The sequence below is a fragment of the Arachis hypogaea genome, chromosome 18, assembly GCF_003086295.3.
Source record: "Arachis hypogaea cultivar Tifrunner chromosome 18, arahy.Tifrunner.gnm2.J5K5, whole genome shotgun sequence".
Classification (NCBI taxonomy): domain Eukaryota; kingdom Viridiplantae; phylum Streptophyta; class Magnoliopsida; order Fabales; family Fabaceae; genus Arachis; species Arachis hypogaea.
The window spans coordinates 24,816,298-24,832,415 of NC_092053.1; the positions used below are offsets into that span (position 1 = coordinate 24,816,298).

General features: G+C 34.5%; 1 protein-coding gene and 1 long non-coding RNA gene across 3 annotated transcripts; both read right to left on the minus strand.

Moving 5' to 3' along the window:
• Positions 1–7,108: 7,108 nt before the first annotated feature.
• Positions 7,109–8,644, minus strand: LOC140181567 (uncharacterized). 2 transcript variants are annotated; one of them, XR_011876386.1, is made up of 5 exons: positions 8,326–8,644; positions 8,152–8,244; positions 7,876–8,017; positions 7,459–7,773; positions 7,109–7,354 (listed from the first exon to the last, which is right to left on the minus strand). It is a non-coding gene; the product is annotated as an uncharacterized lncRNA (long non-coding RNA). The 2 variants fall into 2 exon arrangements; XR_011876387.1 differs by having other exon boundaries at positions 7,650–7,773; positions 8,326–8,642.
• Positions 8,645–8,911: 267 nt separating this feature from the next.
• LOC112769791 (uncharacterized) lies at positions 8,912–12,340 on the minus strand. Its single transcript, XM_072224851.1, has 7 exons — positions 12,117–12,340; positions 11,346–11,405; positions 10,665–11,210; positions 10,451–10,566; positions 10,155–10,340; positions 9,791–9,914; positions 8,912–9,150 (listed from the first exon to the last, which is right to left on the minus strand). Exons 4-7 carry the CDS (start codon positions 10,505–10,507, stop codon positions 8,912–8,914), a joined length of 606 nt encoding a protein of 201 aa, XP_072080952.1. The 5' UTR covers positions 10,508–10,566; positions 10,665–11,210; positions 11,346–11,405; positions 12,117–12,340.
• Between the last annotated feature and the right edge of the window lie 3,778 nt (positions 12,341–16,118).

The following is a 16,118-nucleotide window of genomic DNA, read 5'->3' on the forward strand; positions in this document are numbered from 1 at the left end:
TCCTGTGTACTTAGGTGCGAGAGACACCCAAGTAATATTAGAGTCAGAAGGCAACCTTGAAGATCGGAAAAAATCCATAACAGCTTTGGTGAACTCTGCACCAATCTCATCCCAACACTTCTTAATGAAATTCATGTTATACCCATCACTTCCTGGAGCCTTGGAAGATTCACAATCCCAAACTGCCTCTCTAATCTCCTCTGATGTCGGTAATCTCTCCAAAGCTATGGATTCCTCTTCATCGATCCGATTTACCAGTCCATCCCTAAATCCCACCACCAGTGATCTCTCCTGGTGATACAAATGTTTATAGAGGTCTCGGATAGCAATCTTGATCCGACATTGATTCCTTACCAACCTACCGTTAATTATCAGGGGATCAATTTTATTGTTCCTCCTTCTTGCCGACGCCAAGTTATGGAAGTATCTAGTGTTTTTATCCATATCCTTCGCATGCTTGGAGCGTGACATCTGCTTCCAGTGTATTTCTTTTCTCACATACCACTGCTTGCAACAGCTTACTAGAGCCTTCCTTCTAGCCTCCAATGCACCATCATATACTCCATTTCCTGCCAACTCATCTACCTTTCTGATCTCCTCCTCAAAGTGCTGAATTTTCTTATCCATGTCACCAAATTTATCCATATGCCATCTTCTCAAAGGCACCGTAAGAGCTTTCAGCTTATCTGTGAATTGCACCTCACGAAGGTTCCTCCATTCCTCTCTGACCATTCTTAAGAAACCTTCATAGGTAAACCAAGAATCTAAACTTCGAAATGGACGCGGACCATCTCTGCATATGGTATTCTGAACTATAATTGGACAATGATCTGACAGGCCTCTTGGTCCCCCTTTTAGCCGAATCTCTGGAAACTCCTCCGTCCATTCTAAACTCACAAGTACTCTATCAATACGACTGTAAGAGCTGCTTCTAAACCATGTATATTTGCGATCATTCAAAGGTAAATCCACTAACTGCATATCTTGAACCCAACTCTTGAAATCTTCTGTTGATGCTGTTAATCGGTCCTGACCTTTCCTCTCTTCAACATGTGTACCCTCGTTAAAGTTGCCCATGCAACATATCAAGTCTTGACATAAGCCAGCTATAAAGCTCAGTTCCTTCCACACAGCAAGTTTTCCTGCTCTAGTATGAGCACCACATACCAAACAAAAAGCACAACGATAATCATTTTTCAAAAGGACTCCTTCCACACATAACCATCTCTCTCCTTTGTAACAGTTATTCATTCTAAACAGCATGATATCCCACATCAATAGCAGACCCCCCGACATGCCTTCCGCACCTACAAACTCCCACCCCACAGCATCATTTCTCCAAATTCATACTACATCAAACTTAGTCACAACTTGCATTTTAAACTCAACCAATCCTAGCATATTCAATTTCTATTTCTTTTTTAGCTCTTTAACCATACTCAATTTTCCAACCCCTCCTAGCCCCCTAACATTCCAAGAGCTAAAAATCTTAATAAAACTTTTTTACACACCTTTTTGAACTTTTTCGGTCTACATCTCCGAGCCTTTTCTTTCTGCTTGGCCAATCTCCTCTTCTGATCTAGTGCTTCATTCTATTCTTGCAAAATTGCCATTATATCATCATCTTCATTGTACTGCACTGCTCCGGATTCAACTGCCAGTTCCCATGCCCTTTTATTTTCGAGCATTTGTTCTTCTCTGCTCAAAGCATTCCCACCACAGACCTCGTGGTTTCCAGAGTCAATATTGACCTTCCTCCCATTCGCGCCATCACCCTCAGCAACCTGTTTTTCAATTCTAAAATCACCATCCATCCCATTCTTGCCACTTCCTTCATCAAGCCTTACCAGTACCCCAGTTGCATCGGCCTCTAGTGTATGTTCACCATTTTCAAGGATCCCAGCTCGATATCCTATGGCAACCTCCCCCCTTGATGTACCCCTCTCCTTAGTACTACATTCGCACACTTCCTTCCTGGAGGGGCCAAGCCCTGCCTTCACTTTCATTGAGATATCAGATTGCATGGGATACTTTGAACAGCCGCCTGTCGTCCCTCTTTCAGACGCTCGGTTCCCCGCTATGGCTCGTGAACCGCCGCAATCAACAAAGCCGCTTCCTTGCTCACCAGCTCGGTGGTACCCTCCCAGATCAGCCCAACAATTCCCCGTCACCGGACCTGAACCGTCGCAGCCAAAGTAGCCGTGTGCTTGCTCGCCGATTCGGAGGTCAGCCTCACTGTCCGTGTCAAGGTTCTCTTCTTCGCGCAGGTCTTCAGGCGAACAGTTCCCCGTCACCGGACCTGAACCGTCGTAGGCAATGCAGCCGTGTGCTTGCTCGCCGATCCGGAGGTCAGCCGCACTGTCCGCGTCAGGGTTCTCCTCTTCGCGCAGGTCTTCAGCTGCGGCGGGTAACCCAGCAGCAACTGGGGCGTATCTAGCCAGCCCAACCTGTTCCTGATTCAATAGTAGCCCTAGCCTTCCTGCTTCAATGCTGAGTGGCCCCGAACTTGAAGATAGGCAGCCCAAACTCCCTCCTTCAGCGCCCGTGCCTTGCAGTGTGTAGTTGGGCCAGCAATTAGGCCCGACCTTGCAGATAGGAAGCCCAAACTCCCTCCTTAGACATCCTTTATTCAACCCGTCAGTAGCATAATCCCTAGTATAATCCCAAGTAACCGTTTTTTCTGATTCATCAGCGTTAACCAATGCATAATCTCCCTTTAAATTAGCAATTCCATTAGCTGCAGAATCTTCACTTTCCGTTGAATTTTGAATGCGAATTAATTTGCAATAATTCCATTCATTCAAAATGTGTTCAGGAATTACCAATCTATCCTTATCATCTTCTACCTCCCGTGTTACCGTCATCACCATCTCAACCACTGGATCTCTGTTTGCCACCGGCGCTGTGGAACTCGAACTGCTTGCACCCAATATTCACATGTTCTTGAGAGACAAGGTTTAATTCCGTCATCAAACTTGTACTGTGACCCATAACTCTCGTGACCGACCTCTTTAACTAGAACGTCGAACCCACTAGTACCGACTGTGATGTGAATCCATTCGTTAATTATGTCCATGATACAAGTGTCAATTTGTACCCGTCCCACACTAAATGAGATGCATGATTCTGTGGCTTCGTCACACCCAACAACCTCTCCCCATTGACTTCCTATAAGCTTGAACGTCTCTACTGACCACGTATGCAAAGGAACACCAAAACACTCTAACCATACTCTTCGAGTTTCACTCCGTTCCTCCTCATCCAATCTCCACACGCTATGGAAACACTTCAAGATATTGTTCAACTTGAAGGTGTAGGCTTCTTCAGCACTTAATATACTATCAAAGGTCAGGAGAGCTTTGTATGCTCCTAATTCTCGTACTTCTACAACTTGCGACAGATTCCTCCTAATCATGGTGTTTAGCGACTTATAGTCAATCGCTTTCGTCGTACCACCTATTAGACTCCTTTGGAGCTAGGCCAGGTTCTCTTTTGCCACCGGCACTTCCATCTTCTTCGTCCACTCGTTACCGTGGGGGTCTTCCTTTTTTTCCTCTTTCCTCAACTCCTTCCCATTTCTGTCTGAAGCCCTCCGGCTAGCCTCCTGTTGAGGTTGAACCTTAACAGTGTTCTGGATGTCATATGTCTCATGATGTCTCTGGACCTTCGTCACTTCTTTTGTACGTCGGTACCGAGCTTCTCCTACTAAAACTACCTTCCCTCGTAGCCGCATCTTATTCATTTCCGCGATAGCCTTCAAAGCTCCACCCTTTGTTGTATATCGGACGAACGCAAAAATGTATGCCATTCCATTTTTCATTTTCCGTGATAAATAGATGTCGTTTATGCGTCCAGTCCAATTGAACAACTGATACAGTTCCTTTTTTGATATATCCTCAGGGAGATGTTCTACAAACGAAAGTACTCTTCTTGATTCCAAACCCTAGGATCTCTATTCAACAACCTAGTGCTACCCCTCCCGGTGTTTCCCACCCCCCTCTCTCTCTCTCTCTTCCTCTCATGTTTTATTTCATTCTCACATAGAGATTTCAGGTTCAAAAAATTATACGTTATCCTATTCAATTCAATTCAAATCGCATAGTATACTATAATATTATTATTTTATTATTATATTTATAATTTTATTTATAATATATTTAATTTGTTATATATTTTTATATTATTTAAATATTATTATTATTTAATAAATATTTTATATTTAAAATGAAATTTATTTATTTATTTTAATTAATCTATATTTTTATTTTTATTGTTATCTTATTATTAATTTTTAAGATATTATTAAGACTTGTTATATCATTGTTAATTATTTAAAATTTGATATTGAGAGTTGTTATTGTATATTTAATTTTTTTAATTTACAAAATCATAAATTTAATCCAATCCAAATCTATTTAAATTTTGATCGGATCCGAAATCAGTATTTTGATCAAATGAGTTTTTGACATTCAAATCGCAGCACCGCAAATACCTCTATTGATGACGGTTGATTTATGATTTATCTTTGATTTTTTATTTTTAAATGCAGATGGATGGTTTTGTTTTACCACCTTTTGAGTTGACTAGTATTTCGAAGGATAAGGACATTATCTTTTGTTTATTATTCTTGATTTTTTCCTAACCCTTTATATTTATTTCTTTGTATTTTTTCATTACTTTGTAATATTTGTTGTTCCTTGTGTACAGAAATGCGGGAATAGAATAAAAAGTGATATTATATTTTGTGAGTCACTGTTAGCATCTTAGTTTTTTTCTTTTATTTAATTTTTTTAGGTCTTATATTTTAAAAATATAAAGTAGAAATATTTTGTTGAGTTATCATGTTGATATATTAGATATATTTCAAACACAATGTATATAATTATTTATCTGACATACGTGTCTTTTATGTTCATACATATCCTATCTTAAAAAACAAAAAAAAATACCGGACACATCCCAAAATTAAACTTTAATAGCGCAGGCTACAATAAAAGTTCATTATCATTATAATAATAAAAAATAATTTAGTAGTATATTAACTAATTGATATACTATAGAAATAAGACTTCATGAGTTGAGGTCTCTGAGAACAAAACAAAAAAGGCATAATTCATACTTTGCCATAAAAAAAGATATTGCTATTTTGAAGAGAACCTATCCGAATGACATTAAATATATGACTGGTTTACCTATATTGTCATCATCATTGATCAGCAGAAAGAATATACTACTCTTAAAAGATGTAACACTTTGAGAATTCCAACGAACGGTAAAATCCTAAGTCCCTAGTCCTTCCACTGTCCCATCTTCTTTGGCTCTACATCCACTCACCCTCTCTTCTTCGTTGCTCCTTGTTCACCCATGTTCGCTGCATGTTTATCGCTTCTCCAGTTGTCGTCTGCCTAATCCATGCCAAATAAGAGAAAATGTTTCTCCATGATTCAAATTTTGGTTCTGTATACTTCTCTTTGGTTCTGTGATTCTATGTTTTTCTTTATTGATAATCATAGAATTACTATATTCATAGTTTTATCTTAAATATTATTGTCATGCTTTGATTTTTCTTTTCAAATGATACCCAAACCCTTATCTCCTTATTGATTTATATATCATTTTGCTAGCGATATATATGTTAATTACTGGTTGATTATGCTTGACGGGTTGTATCAATTTGCTAGCTATATATATGTTAGTTACTAAAAAGAAAATCTAGCCTTTTTGTTCATTAATATTTTTTTATATATATAAATTTCAGTCTGATGATATATATATATATATATATATATATATATATATATATATATATATATATAGTGACAGATCCAGAAAATTTTGATAATGAGAACAAAATTTATATAACATGACAATAATTTTTATAATAAAAATAATATATGTATATAAAAAATTAAATATTAAATTCTCTAATAACTATTATGTATTTGTGTATAAATATATTATTGTTTAATTTATTTTTAATATGTATTTTATATGGGTAGTTATTTTTTATGTACATGTAGCATGATTATTGTTATGATTATATTTTATTATTGTAAAATACGATTAGCCTTCAAAATATTTAATATACCAATTAAAACACTAAAATAGTTATTTAAATTATAATATATAATTTAGAATTCTATTGTTTTAGGTTTTATATTTTTAAAAAATTAAATATTTTTTTCTTAATACTACTATTAAAATTTCTCTCTTTTTATATATATTACTAAACAATTATTTAGAAATTCACTTCCCAACACATTTAGAAAAGTTATTTTAATTAATACAATTGCTATACAAAAATTAAAGCTAATTTCAAAAGAAGATAAATAATACTTTTTTAAATTGATTTTTAAGAAATAACACTAATTTCGTTTAAATCTGAGAATTGATGATTCTAACGAATATCTAATATAAAATTCTTAAATTGACGGTTAAGTATCAAAAGTCACAACTAGAAAATTGATTAATACAGACAGATTTACAGACGGATTTAGTCTTTATTACAGACGGATTTTTGGTTACCGACGAAATTACCGACGGATTTTGTCGTTCTGTAAAAGCCCTGTCGGAAATTATTTACCGACGGATTTTTTTTCCGTCGGAAAATTACAGACGGATTTTCATCAATTACCGACGGATTTTCCCTCTGTAAATTCTGCATCCATTTTTTCGAAGGCGACGAACTTTTCGACGGATTTTCCGTCTGTAATTACAGACGGATTTTCAGACGGATTTTTCGTCTGTAATTACAGACGGATTTTCCGACAGATTTTCCGTCTGTAATTTGAACTTTAGAAAATCATCTGCACTCTGATTACAGACAAAAAATCCGTCTGTAAATCCGTCGGTAAGGTAAAATATTTTTTTTAATTTTTCTATTACAAAAATAAACCTGTTTTCATACAAAATAAATATAAATTTAATAAATACAATTTTTTTTAATCTATTTTGTATTCGAATATTTATAATATTTCAAAAAATAAACAAATTCATCATATTATCAAACTAAAAGAATAGTACTATAAACAAGCAAATTAATATAATTCAAAACATAAACAAAGTGTATTAATACATTAACTATAATATTAAGTAACAACTATACATCAAAGTGTGTTGATACATCAACTATAATTCATCACAAACAAATATTTAATTAAAAGAGTATGTAGTCAAATCTTATGGAATAAAAAATCTCTTGGCGTGTATATTTGCCATGCCAAGCCAAACCAAGCTAAACAGATCATGCTAGAATTGCATAGGTTCTTCCTCTAAATGAGACAGTTGCATCGGTGGTAGTGTTGGCATTGGTCAAGAAGCAACTTGATGATTTGTTTGAGGCATACACAGTGGCCTGAAATAATTATTTTTGAAAAGTAATTATTCATTATTGCTCTAATTCAATTAGAGGGAAAAAATAATGCAGTGTTGTAATTTTGTTTTCATGTATTTTGGTACTGTGATAGAGTTGTAGAATTTCTCCTCTAAAAGATTTCCGGAAAAACAAGAACTCGCGCTCGCCATCGGCTTTAAGCGTGACAAAAGCTAATGCAATTCTAGCTTCAGAGTCAAACCCGCACGCTAGATGTATCAATAAAGTTCTGCTTTAAAATATCACATAACATATACCCGAATTCATCCTTTCCTACCTGAAACACACAGATGGCAAGGAATTAAGCTCTGATTATCTATTCAAGAAAATCAAGGCAGCGTTTTCCTACATGAGACATTCCTAACAGAATAAGCACTTGCTCTTGCAACCTCAGATGCTTCCTGCAGTCACTTCAACGGTTACTAAAAGTTGTTGAAATTGAAGATTTTATTTGAACTTAAAAATGAATGCCACAGCATCCAAACAATTTCTATAAAACAAACCTCTAATAAAGAAGCCCCCCACTTAAATGCTCCCAGGTTCATGCAATCTTTTGCTAAACAAAGAAGCCCCAAAGCAAGCCCATATTGTGCTGGCACACATTGTGATTGAAATCTCCAAAGCTTGTCGAAATTGTTCAACTCCCTTTCATGTAGAAAAACCCAAAGACAATTTTACAGATAGTTATAGAATATAAACCATTGGATGTGGTTGAACAGCTTCCAGAAATTCATGAAAGGATTTGCAAAAAAATAGAATTCATTATTATCGAAGAGTACCTTCCTAAATGAACCAAGTGTCAACGAGATATTTCCGCTTTCAACCAAAGCAAAGACCATCTTATCATCCAACTCAATGGCATGGCCATAAGACTGATGGAGAATTCAAAAGTAAGTTGGTGGTTGAGGAATTAATCATCCAGAAGATTTAAGAGGAACCCAAACAGAAGGTACCTTTATGGTTGCAGTATACCTTCCCAGTTGCTGATAAGCAAGGCCCAAAGCCTGAAAAAGTTTTAGATACTAAAAAAATCTTGTATTTTGCAGCCAAAATATTTTTCACAATGACAAAGTTCAAATCCAGTGATGCTTTAGCATGTAGAAGACCACCCATTTCAGTCACAATCTCTTCTATCTTAAGCTAAGAAAATGGAACACACAAAAGCACCAGGGATGTAATGTCTGACAAAGAAAGCACATTAATACCAAAAGTAAGTTGAATTTTTTAAAAAAAATGTTACCTGATCTTCATCTGAATGAATGGAATCTGCTGCAGCAGAAGAAAACTCTACAACAAGCAACATAAAAAAAAAGAGTTAATTTATATATCTCAATCCATAAAGCAAGTAGATTCAAACAGCGAAAAACGAAAAGCTGAATAAACAGAGTTAAATAAGGAAAAGAAATTATCTGAATAATGAATGAAGCAGCAAATAAAACTAAAAGAAACCAAATTGCAAGGATGATGAACACGCTACAGCACAACAGATCCACACTTAACCATACCAACCATTTTTCTACTGTGTAATAAAAAAGAAAATCAAAAGGTAAATAGGTATTTCCAAACAGATATAATTGTTCCCCAGAAATAAGAGAAATGAATAAAATGCATACTACAACAACCACCAAATAGCAAGTGAAAAGGATGATGTCCAGAATCATAACTACCTGTGAATGCCCAACTATGAATAGCTTTGAATTTGTTATTGAATATATGTAATTGATCATTTCTGCCATATAATACAGGGCTAATTCCTGCCAGCTCCAATCCCAGAATTTCTATCAAGGGACCAAAGTTGAATCAATCACATGATGCAATGTACAAACTCTGGCTCTAACAATTCCAATAAAAATAATATACACTGAAAATGACAGTGAAATGAAAATATAAGTATCATGACAATTTAGAATATTTTCTCAAGATCAGTGATCATCAACAGTGCTGTGGAACTCAATTTGGTGCTGAATATAAGTAGCTTCAGCACTGAGAACAATTTAATCATTCTTACTTCAAACATATCAAAGTAAATAGAAAAGGCTTGATAGTATTCGGCACAAACCCTTTTACTATTAAATAATTGAATGATAAAACCTACTAAAGTGTGACCTTATTCATATCAATTGCAAATGTTTTCCCCAAATTCAAATTAATAAATGAACATTTGGTTCTTAGTTTTGGCTCATAATTATTTAGCACTGAACTTTATGCACTCAAAAACCAAGGATAATTTCATTAGGGACTTTGATATAAAGCCTAATGTCATATTATATCACTCCCACAAGCAGAAGCAAAAGCACAATTTGGTTATTGCACTACATGAATTAGAAAGGAAGTAAAGAGACAAGCATAAAGGTTCATGAATCCTTCTGTTCATGAATCCTTCTATTTTCAATCAAGCAAATTCATCCCAGTTCATACCCTTTGCAAGAGCTACATGAACAGCTAATATAGCAGCATCCACATCTTCTAAGTTGTATTCTATCAATTCTGCCATTTTAACACAGTGATCAGCTTCTTTCCTCAATGTGTGCACTCGATTTTCCTACACAGGGAAATGATAGATATAATTGTTTTACATGTTAGCACCATCAATGAAATCAATAATACTTGAATAGCAAGTTTTTTCACTTTTTTCTCAACTTCACATGAAAACTATGCCTGTTTATTAGATCCGAAAGAGACTTCAAATATTAGAACATAAACGTGTATTTAGTCTTATAAGAGGTTCTTCTTTTGGGTTAGAATCCAGTAACATGAGTGTGACTCTGGCATGGATACCAACCTGATCCTGGCGTATTTTATTCAGCTTCTGAGCAGCTGAGTTTTCTTTGGCTTTCTGCTGTTGTTCAGACCTTTGGCTCTCAATTTTGCTGTAGAACTCATCCAAGGAAGCATCAAATGTCTCAAATTTTGTGTAATCCCTTGACTTAAACTGGTTGAGTAAGATTGGGCAGAACTCGTCATAAATCTGCATCAACATATACAGAATACCACAAAATCATTTGAGTATGCATTTTTGTCCCTAATTCTCTCCCATACTCACTATGCCCCTATAATTATAGAGAAATAGAATAAAACCTGGCTAACACTTCCTGTTTGAGAGGAAGAATCCTTTCCCAAATTTTGTTTCTGCATCAAAATGTATCCTCCAGGAACTATTTGATAGATGAAATATCTCTAAATAATATATTTGTCTGCAGATGTCAAGAGATCACAATTCTAGATCAAATTTTTCCAGAGAAGCACTACCAAAATTCTGTGAAAGACAGCATAATAAGTAACTAAAACTCACAAATCCAGCTGTTTAGAGGCATTCCTTGAGCTGCACGGCCAGTATTTAGAACATAACCATTCATCAGAAAGCTGTCCCTAAAAAGTGGATTCTGCGTAGTTATCACTGTATGTATAATCAAATAATTTGTTTATTCATTGATCATATAGCACTATTAGTTTGCAACCAAGGAAACAATTGCAATAAACACCTTTTTTTGTATATATAAAAAGGATTTTGGAAAGCCTTTCAACTTCCCTGAAATTGGTATAAGCTGATAAACAAGGGCATTATATATGCCAATGTATAAGCTGATAAGGGAGGCAGAGAAACACAAATTAACACTTAAATAAAGCAAATTATAGAGGTATAGAAGATCAAACTAAGTCACAAGAGTAACAAAATAGATAAATGCATCTAAGATGGCCCCAGGCTTGTTTTGCTTGATTGGCCCAAGTCCAAAGGCTTGGCAAAGGTGAAGGAACAAAACCTGCAACTTTTTAACTATGTAGCCATTGCTTCCTCAGAGGCTAGCTTGCAATCCCGGAAAGATGAATCTCCATATGCCTAAGACAGAGAAGAACAAACTAAGATATTTTATCAACTATCATAAGCATGTGCCTGTTAAGTTTCTAACTTTTCCAAACACATTTATGAGAACTCAATAATAACAAGAGTGGCCAAATAAATATAATTAATTACCATATTAGCATCTAGAAGTTCTCTAACAGCATCATCAACATTTTCAGCAGTTTGTTTTACCTGATTAACACAGATACATACCAACAATTATCCAATGTAAAATAAAGAGAATTGCAAGAATTAGTTAATGATTAGAAATTTAGATTAGCTGGATTCCTTCTTCCTCCTTAGAATTAGTTAACACAGATACACAGATATCACACATCATGCAATGCTAGTCTATTCATTTAGATTAGCTGGATTCCTTCTTCCTCCTTAGATTTTCACTTACTATGTGTGTGTTGTGACAAAAGAAGACAAGAAATTGGATGTTTACTATTGTTCTGTTTGGTGAGTTTTCTTTTTCTTTAGGGTGTACTTTTTCCCGTTTACAGTTTACAAATTGTTGAATGAGAATAATGGTTTTCCCGGCATGGCTTATTTTTACCATCGTTGTCTGATTCTCTGATTACTTGCTACTTTCATCTTCGTTCTATGGTAGACATGGTTATCACATTAAAGAAGAAAAGAATAATGCTTTCTATTTTTCCATGGTTCGGAGTGGTCATTGGTTCAATTACAAAATATATACAAAGATGGTGTTAAGTGGAAAAATAACTGGTTAAACTTGATGCTTAAATATGTTTGATGCTAGTGGATTAGATGTCAATGATCTGCTTTTTGGTGCATTCTTCAGCCGTCATTCTAACAAGCTAAATCTATTTCTGAAAATTTAGTACTTTATGTTTCAGACTCAGAGAATTAGAAACTATCAAGTAAAGAAATATTAACCTGAGTATTTTGACCCCACCAACTTGATCTCGTCTAACAGATCCATCGCCAGTTCTAGCAGATCCTGAGTATTCCTTCTGTATCAATCGAATCGAATCGATATAACAGACGTAGTCAAGTCACCAAGAGAACCCCACTGCTCAGCCACCCTTTTATATATTATATTTGAAGTCTGAACCCTCTCCAACATACATATTATGCACTGTCATGCTCTGCAACATTCACAATCTCAATTACTATCAACATAATCTCATAATTAGCATATAATTAGAGACATGAAACCCTAACCTTGAGTAGAGACGTTACAGATCCATCGTTAAGAGTGAAGATATCAGAAATTTAGAAGCAAATTTAGAAGCATAGTGTCAACAAGATCTTGAGCTGTAACACTGAATAACAAGCAAATGATTATCAAACAATGAAAGTTGTAAATAATTATCAAACAAATAGCTCAAATTGAATTACAAATTACTTGAACAAAGCAGAACAGAACAGATTCAACATTCGTCCAAGCAAATGATTCAAACGAAAGCTTCGATTGCAGAAAAAATTCATCAAAATCAGAGTAAATCCGTAGATTCAAACGAAGCACAAAAGTAGAGTATGATAAACCTAAAACTGGCACAGAAAAATTGAGCCCTAAGGTTTATCACAAAGAACAGAATCACAAAATCAGGATTTATATACCTGAAATTTGAGATGGTTACAAGAAGAACTAAGAGAGCGAGTTGAGATTAGATGGAAGAGGTGCCAGAGGGAGCAGATGCGATGAGAGCATCGGTAGAGAGAGCTCTGCGATGAGAGCGGCGGCGGGGGGATCTCGTAGGACGCAAGGGATGACAGAGAGATTGTGCGATGCAAGCAGCGGCGGCAGCGGCAACGGCCACGGCGGAAGAAGCAGAAGTAGCAGCCACGGAGAGAAAAGTAACTCGTGCCAGGGAGAGAGGAAGAAGCTCGTGTTTGATCTATGAATGGAGCTCGAAACACAGTTTGAACGGGGGCTGCCACGGAGAGAGAAGAGGGTATAGGTTAGGTCTAAATTAAAATTTTCAGACAGAAAATTTTAAATTACAGACGGATTTTCCGTCTGTAATAATTTAATAAAACGCGTGCTTTATCTACTTAATTACAGACGAAAAATCCGTCTGTAACCATTCCACGGAAAAAAAATTAATTTTTCCAACGGAATTATAGACGGATTCTCTTTTCCGTCTGTAATTTATGCTAATCTATTTTTTTTGTTTTCCGACAAAAAAATCCCTCTGAAATTCCGTCTGTATTTCAGTGGGATAAAATCCGTCGGAAATATCCGTCTGTAATAACTAATTTTCTAGTAGTGAGTTGAATAAAAAATTATTGTGGGGTCAAATTTAATAATTTAATAGGAACAAATAAATATTATTATTATATACTACTCAAAAAAATTTCAAATTATAGACCCTCACAATACTACACTTGAACCGTCCGTGTGTATATATATATATATATATATATATATATATATATTAGTTCTGTTTTGAATAAAAGGAATATTATATAAGGAATTATATTGCTGCTGATGATATATATGGTTCTGTAGGTTAGTATTAATATTATTCTTATATATTATGTTATAGCAGATAGAGCAGTGCATGCATGCATTTGGAAATAACATAATAGAATACGTAATCCATGTATATTGAATGAATAATAATTAGTATTGCTATTTAGCAGAAATGCATGCTTGAGTGCAGAGAGAAAGAGACAGAAATAGTGAATACGGAGTCGGGAATTAACCCGCCATAGTTTAAGTGAGTTTGCTGAATGCTGACCCTGGGCCCTAGCTATTGCTATATCTATATGACTATATATATTTGTTTACTCCCTTTTCATGTAAATCTAATACTACTTCATCGCCTTCTTAAGCTGCTGCGTGACATTTTCATATTACTTCTTGTTTAATTTGTACTATTATATATATGTCATGTCTACTTCATTGTTTAATACTAATGCACATTTTCATCAACTAATCTAAGTAAGATGAAACTAGCTACTTATAGGTGTCTAATTTCAAAAGTTGTATTGATATTAATCATTGCGACTCAACAGCTTTTAGAAATTATTTTTTACACAAGGGAAAATAATATTATTGCTAATAACATTTTTTACTCAAAAGTTGTATACAAAGAGTTATATTGCTTCTCATCATTCAATTGGTTCTGTTTTGTATAAAAAGAATTAGATTGTGCAAAATTAACTTTTGTTCTTAAATTATTGTAGAATTGTGAGAGATGAGTTTAAAAAATATTGATTCTAAAAAAAGTGTTAATAAGCCTTTATAGCAAAGAACAACACTCACTTTTCATTCTCTTCACTTTATGAACATGTGTAGCTCCAACTTACATGTTTTCTTATTTTTGAAGTTACAATTTAACTTAATTTAAGAGGAAAAAAACAATTGTTGGCATGAAAAACGGAAATTACAAAATTCTGATTGTGAATAATTAGCTGCAAAGGTTAAAGAACTGTATTATTGGATTCAAGTTGGATAGTCTTTAAAAGCTTAATGATACTCATGCTTCTAACAATAAGATGATACTGATGTACTATCTTTGCAAGGTATAATAACAATAATAAAGCTCTACATCTAAGTTATCTAACCAAGTAAGTCCAATAAGTTGCTATAACTTAATTCAGCTTTACGCGTCACTATCTCTAACAATCTTTTGACTTAACGTGCGATTATATATAACTGTCTTTTTTATGCAGATTTCATTATTTTTTTCAAATTTTCTCAGCGTTTTCTGCATTCTCTTCCTTCTCTGTGTTCTCTGCATTCTCTTTGTTCTCTGTGTTATCTTCGTTCACAATCAATACTCTTTGATCTGATTTAAAGATTTGGATCAAATTTTTTTGAAATCAACTTGTGAAATCAGGTTTGAACAGATATGAAAAATTACTGAAGGTTCTCAGAAATTAACCCTCCTTGTTTTTTTTCACTTTTCTCTTTCACATTTCAGATCGCGAAACACTAAATAGTCATATTTTTGTTTATTTAGTAGATTTATTTGGTGTTCTCGCGATAAAGTAGATATTACTGTTCTCATTATACTGTTTATTTTGTGGTAACTGTGTTAGGCCAGTTTAAGAACGTTGTTTTAGTACTTCTCGTATCATTTAACCTATATTAATCACTTTTTCTGATCCAAAATTTATTTGCATGTGTTTGAGAATTTTGAATATATTTTTGTAAATGTTTGAGTGATTCACATATTTTGAACTGAGTTCGTTTGTAGTAATTATAAAAAATTTCGGTAAAAATTTTTTCGGTAGCCATCAACTGCAAATTTGTTTTGCAATTTGTGACCTCTGATGCTTTTGACGAGGAAGTTGAGCACATGAGCAGCCCAATTTCACTTGTATTATGTTCCCATGAAGAATGGGGGCATGGGAGGGGGCATGGGAACTGCAAAAAAAATTTGTTTATTGTTATTGGCAACAAGAAACACTTCTTGATAAAGAGGATGAATGTTCTTTTAAATTTCAACTGATTTTCTGGCCCATCAACACTTGTGTCAATTAAAGACTTTGTTAAAAGTGATAAAGAATCGCCTTTAAAGCTTTCAATAAACATACTTCTGCTCTTCATTAATTTCTTTATATACAACTTTGTTTGGAAAGAAAATTCCTACAACAACAGCAAAAATATTTCAATAATACAAAAGTAATGTAAAAAAAAAATACCGAAATTTGATTTTCAGAATAAATTACAAAATAGACTTCTACTAGATGTATTCAAGCCAAGGGCATTCACTATCTTGTCAGGGGTGAACTTGATTACATTGTACCGCGTGTCTAGTATGCTATGGTATAAATCAAATGAATATGTCAATTCTTTCAGGAGCTTATGCGAGACATTCAAGGCTAGGATATGCCTCATAATAGCAAATTCCAATTCTTCGACAATAGCTTTCTTGTTGTTGCCCATCTTGCTGAATATATCAGAAATAAATCTTGTATAGC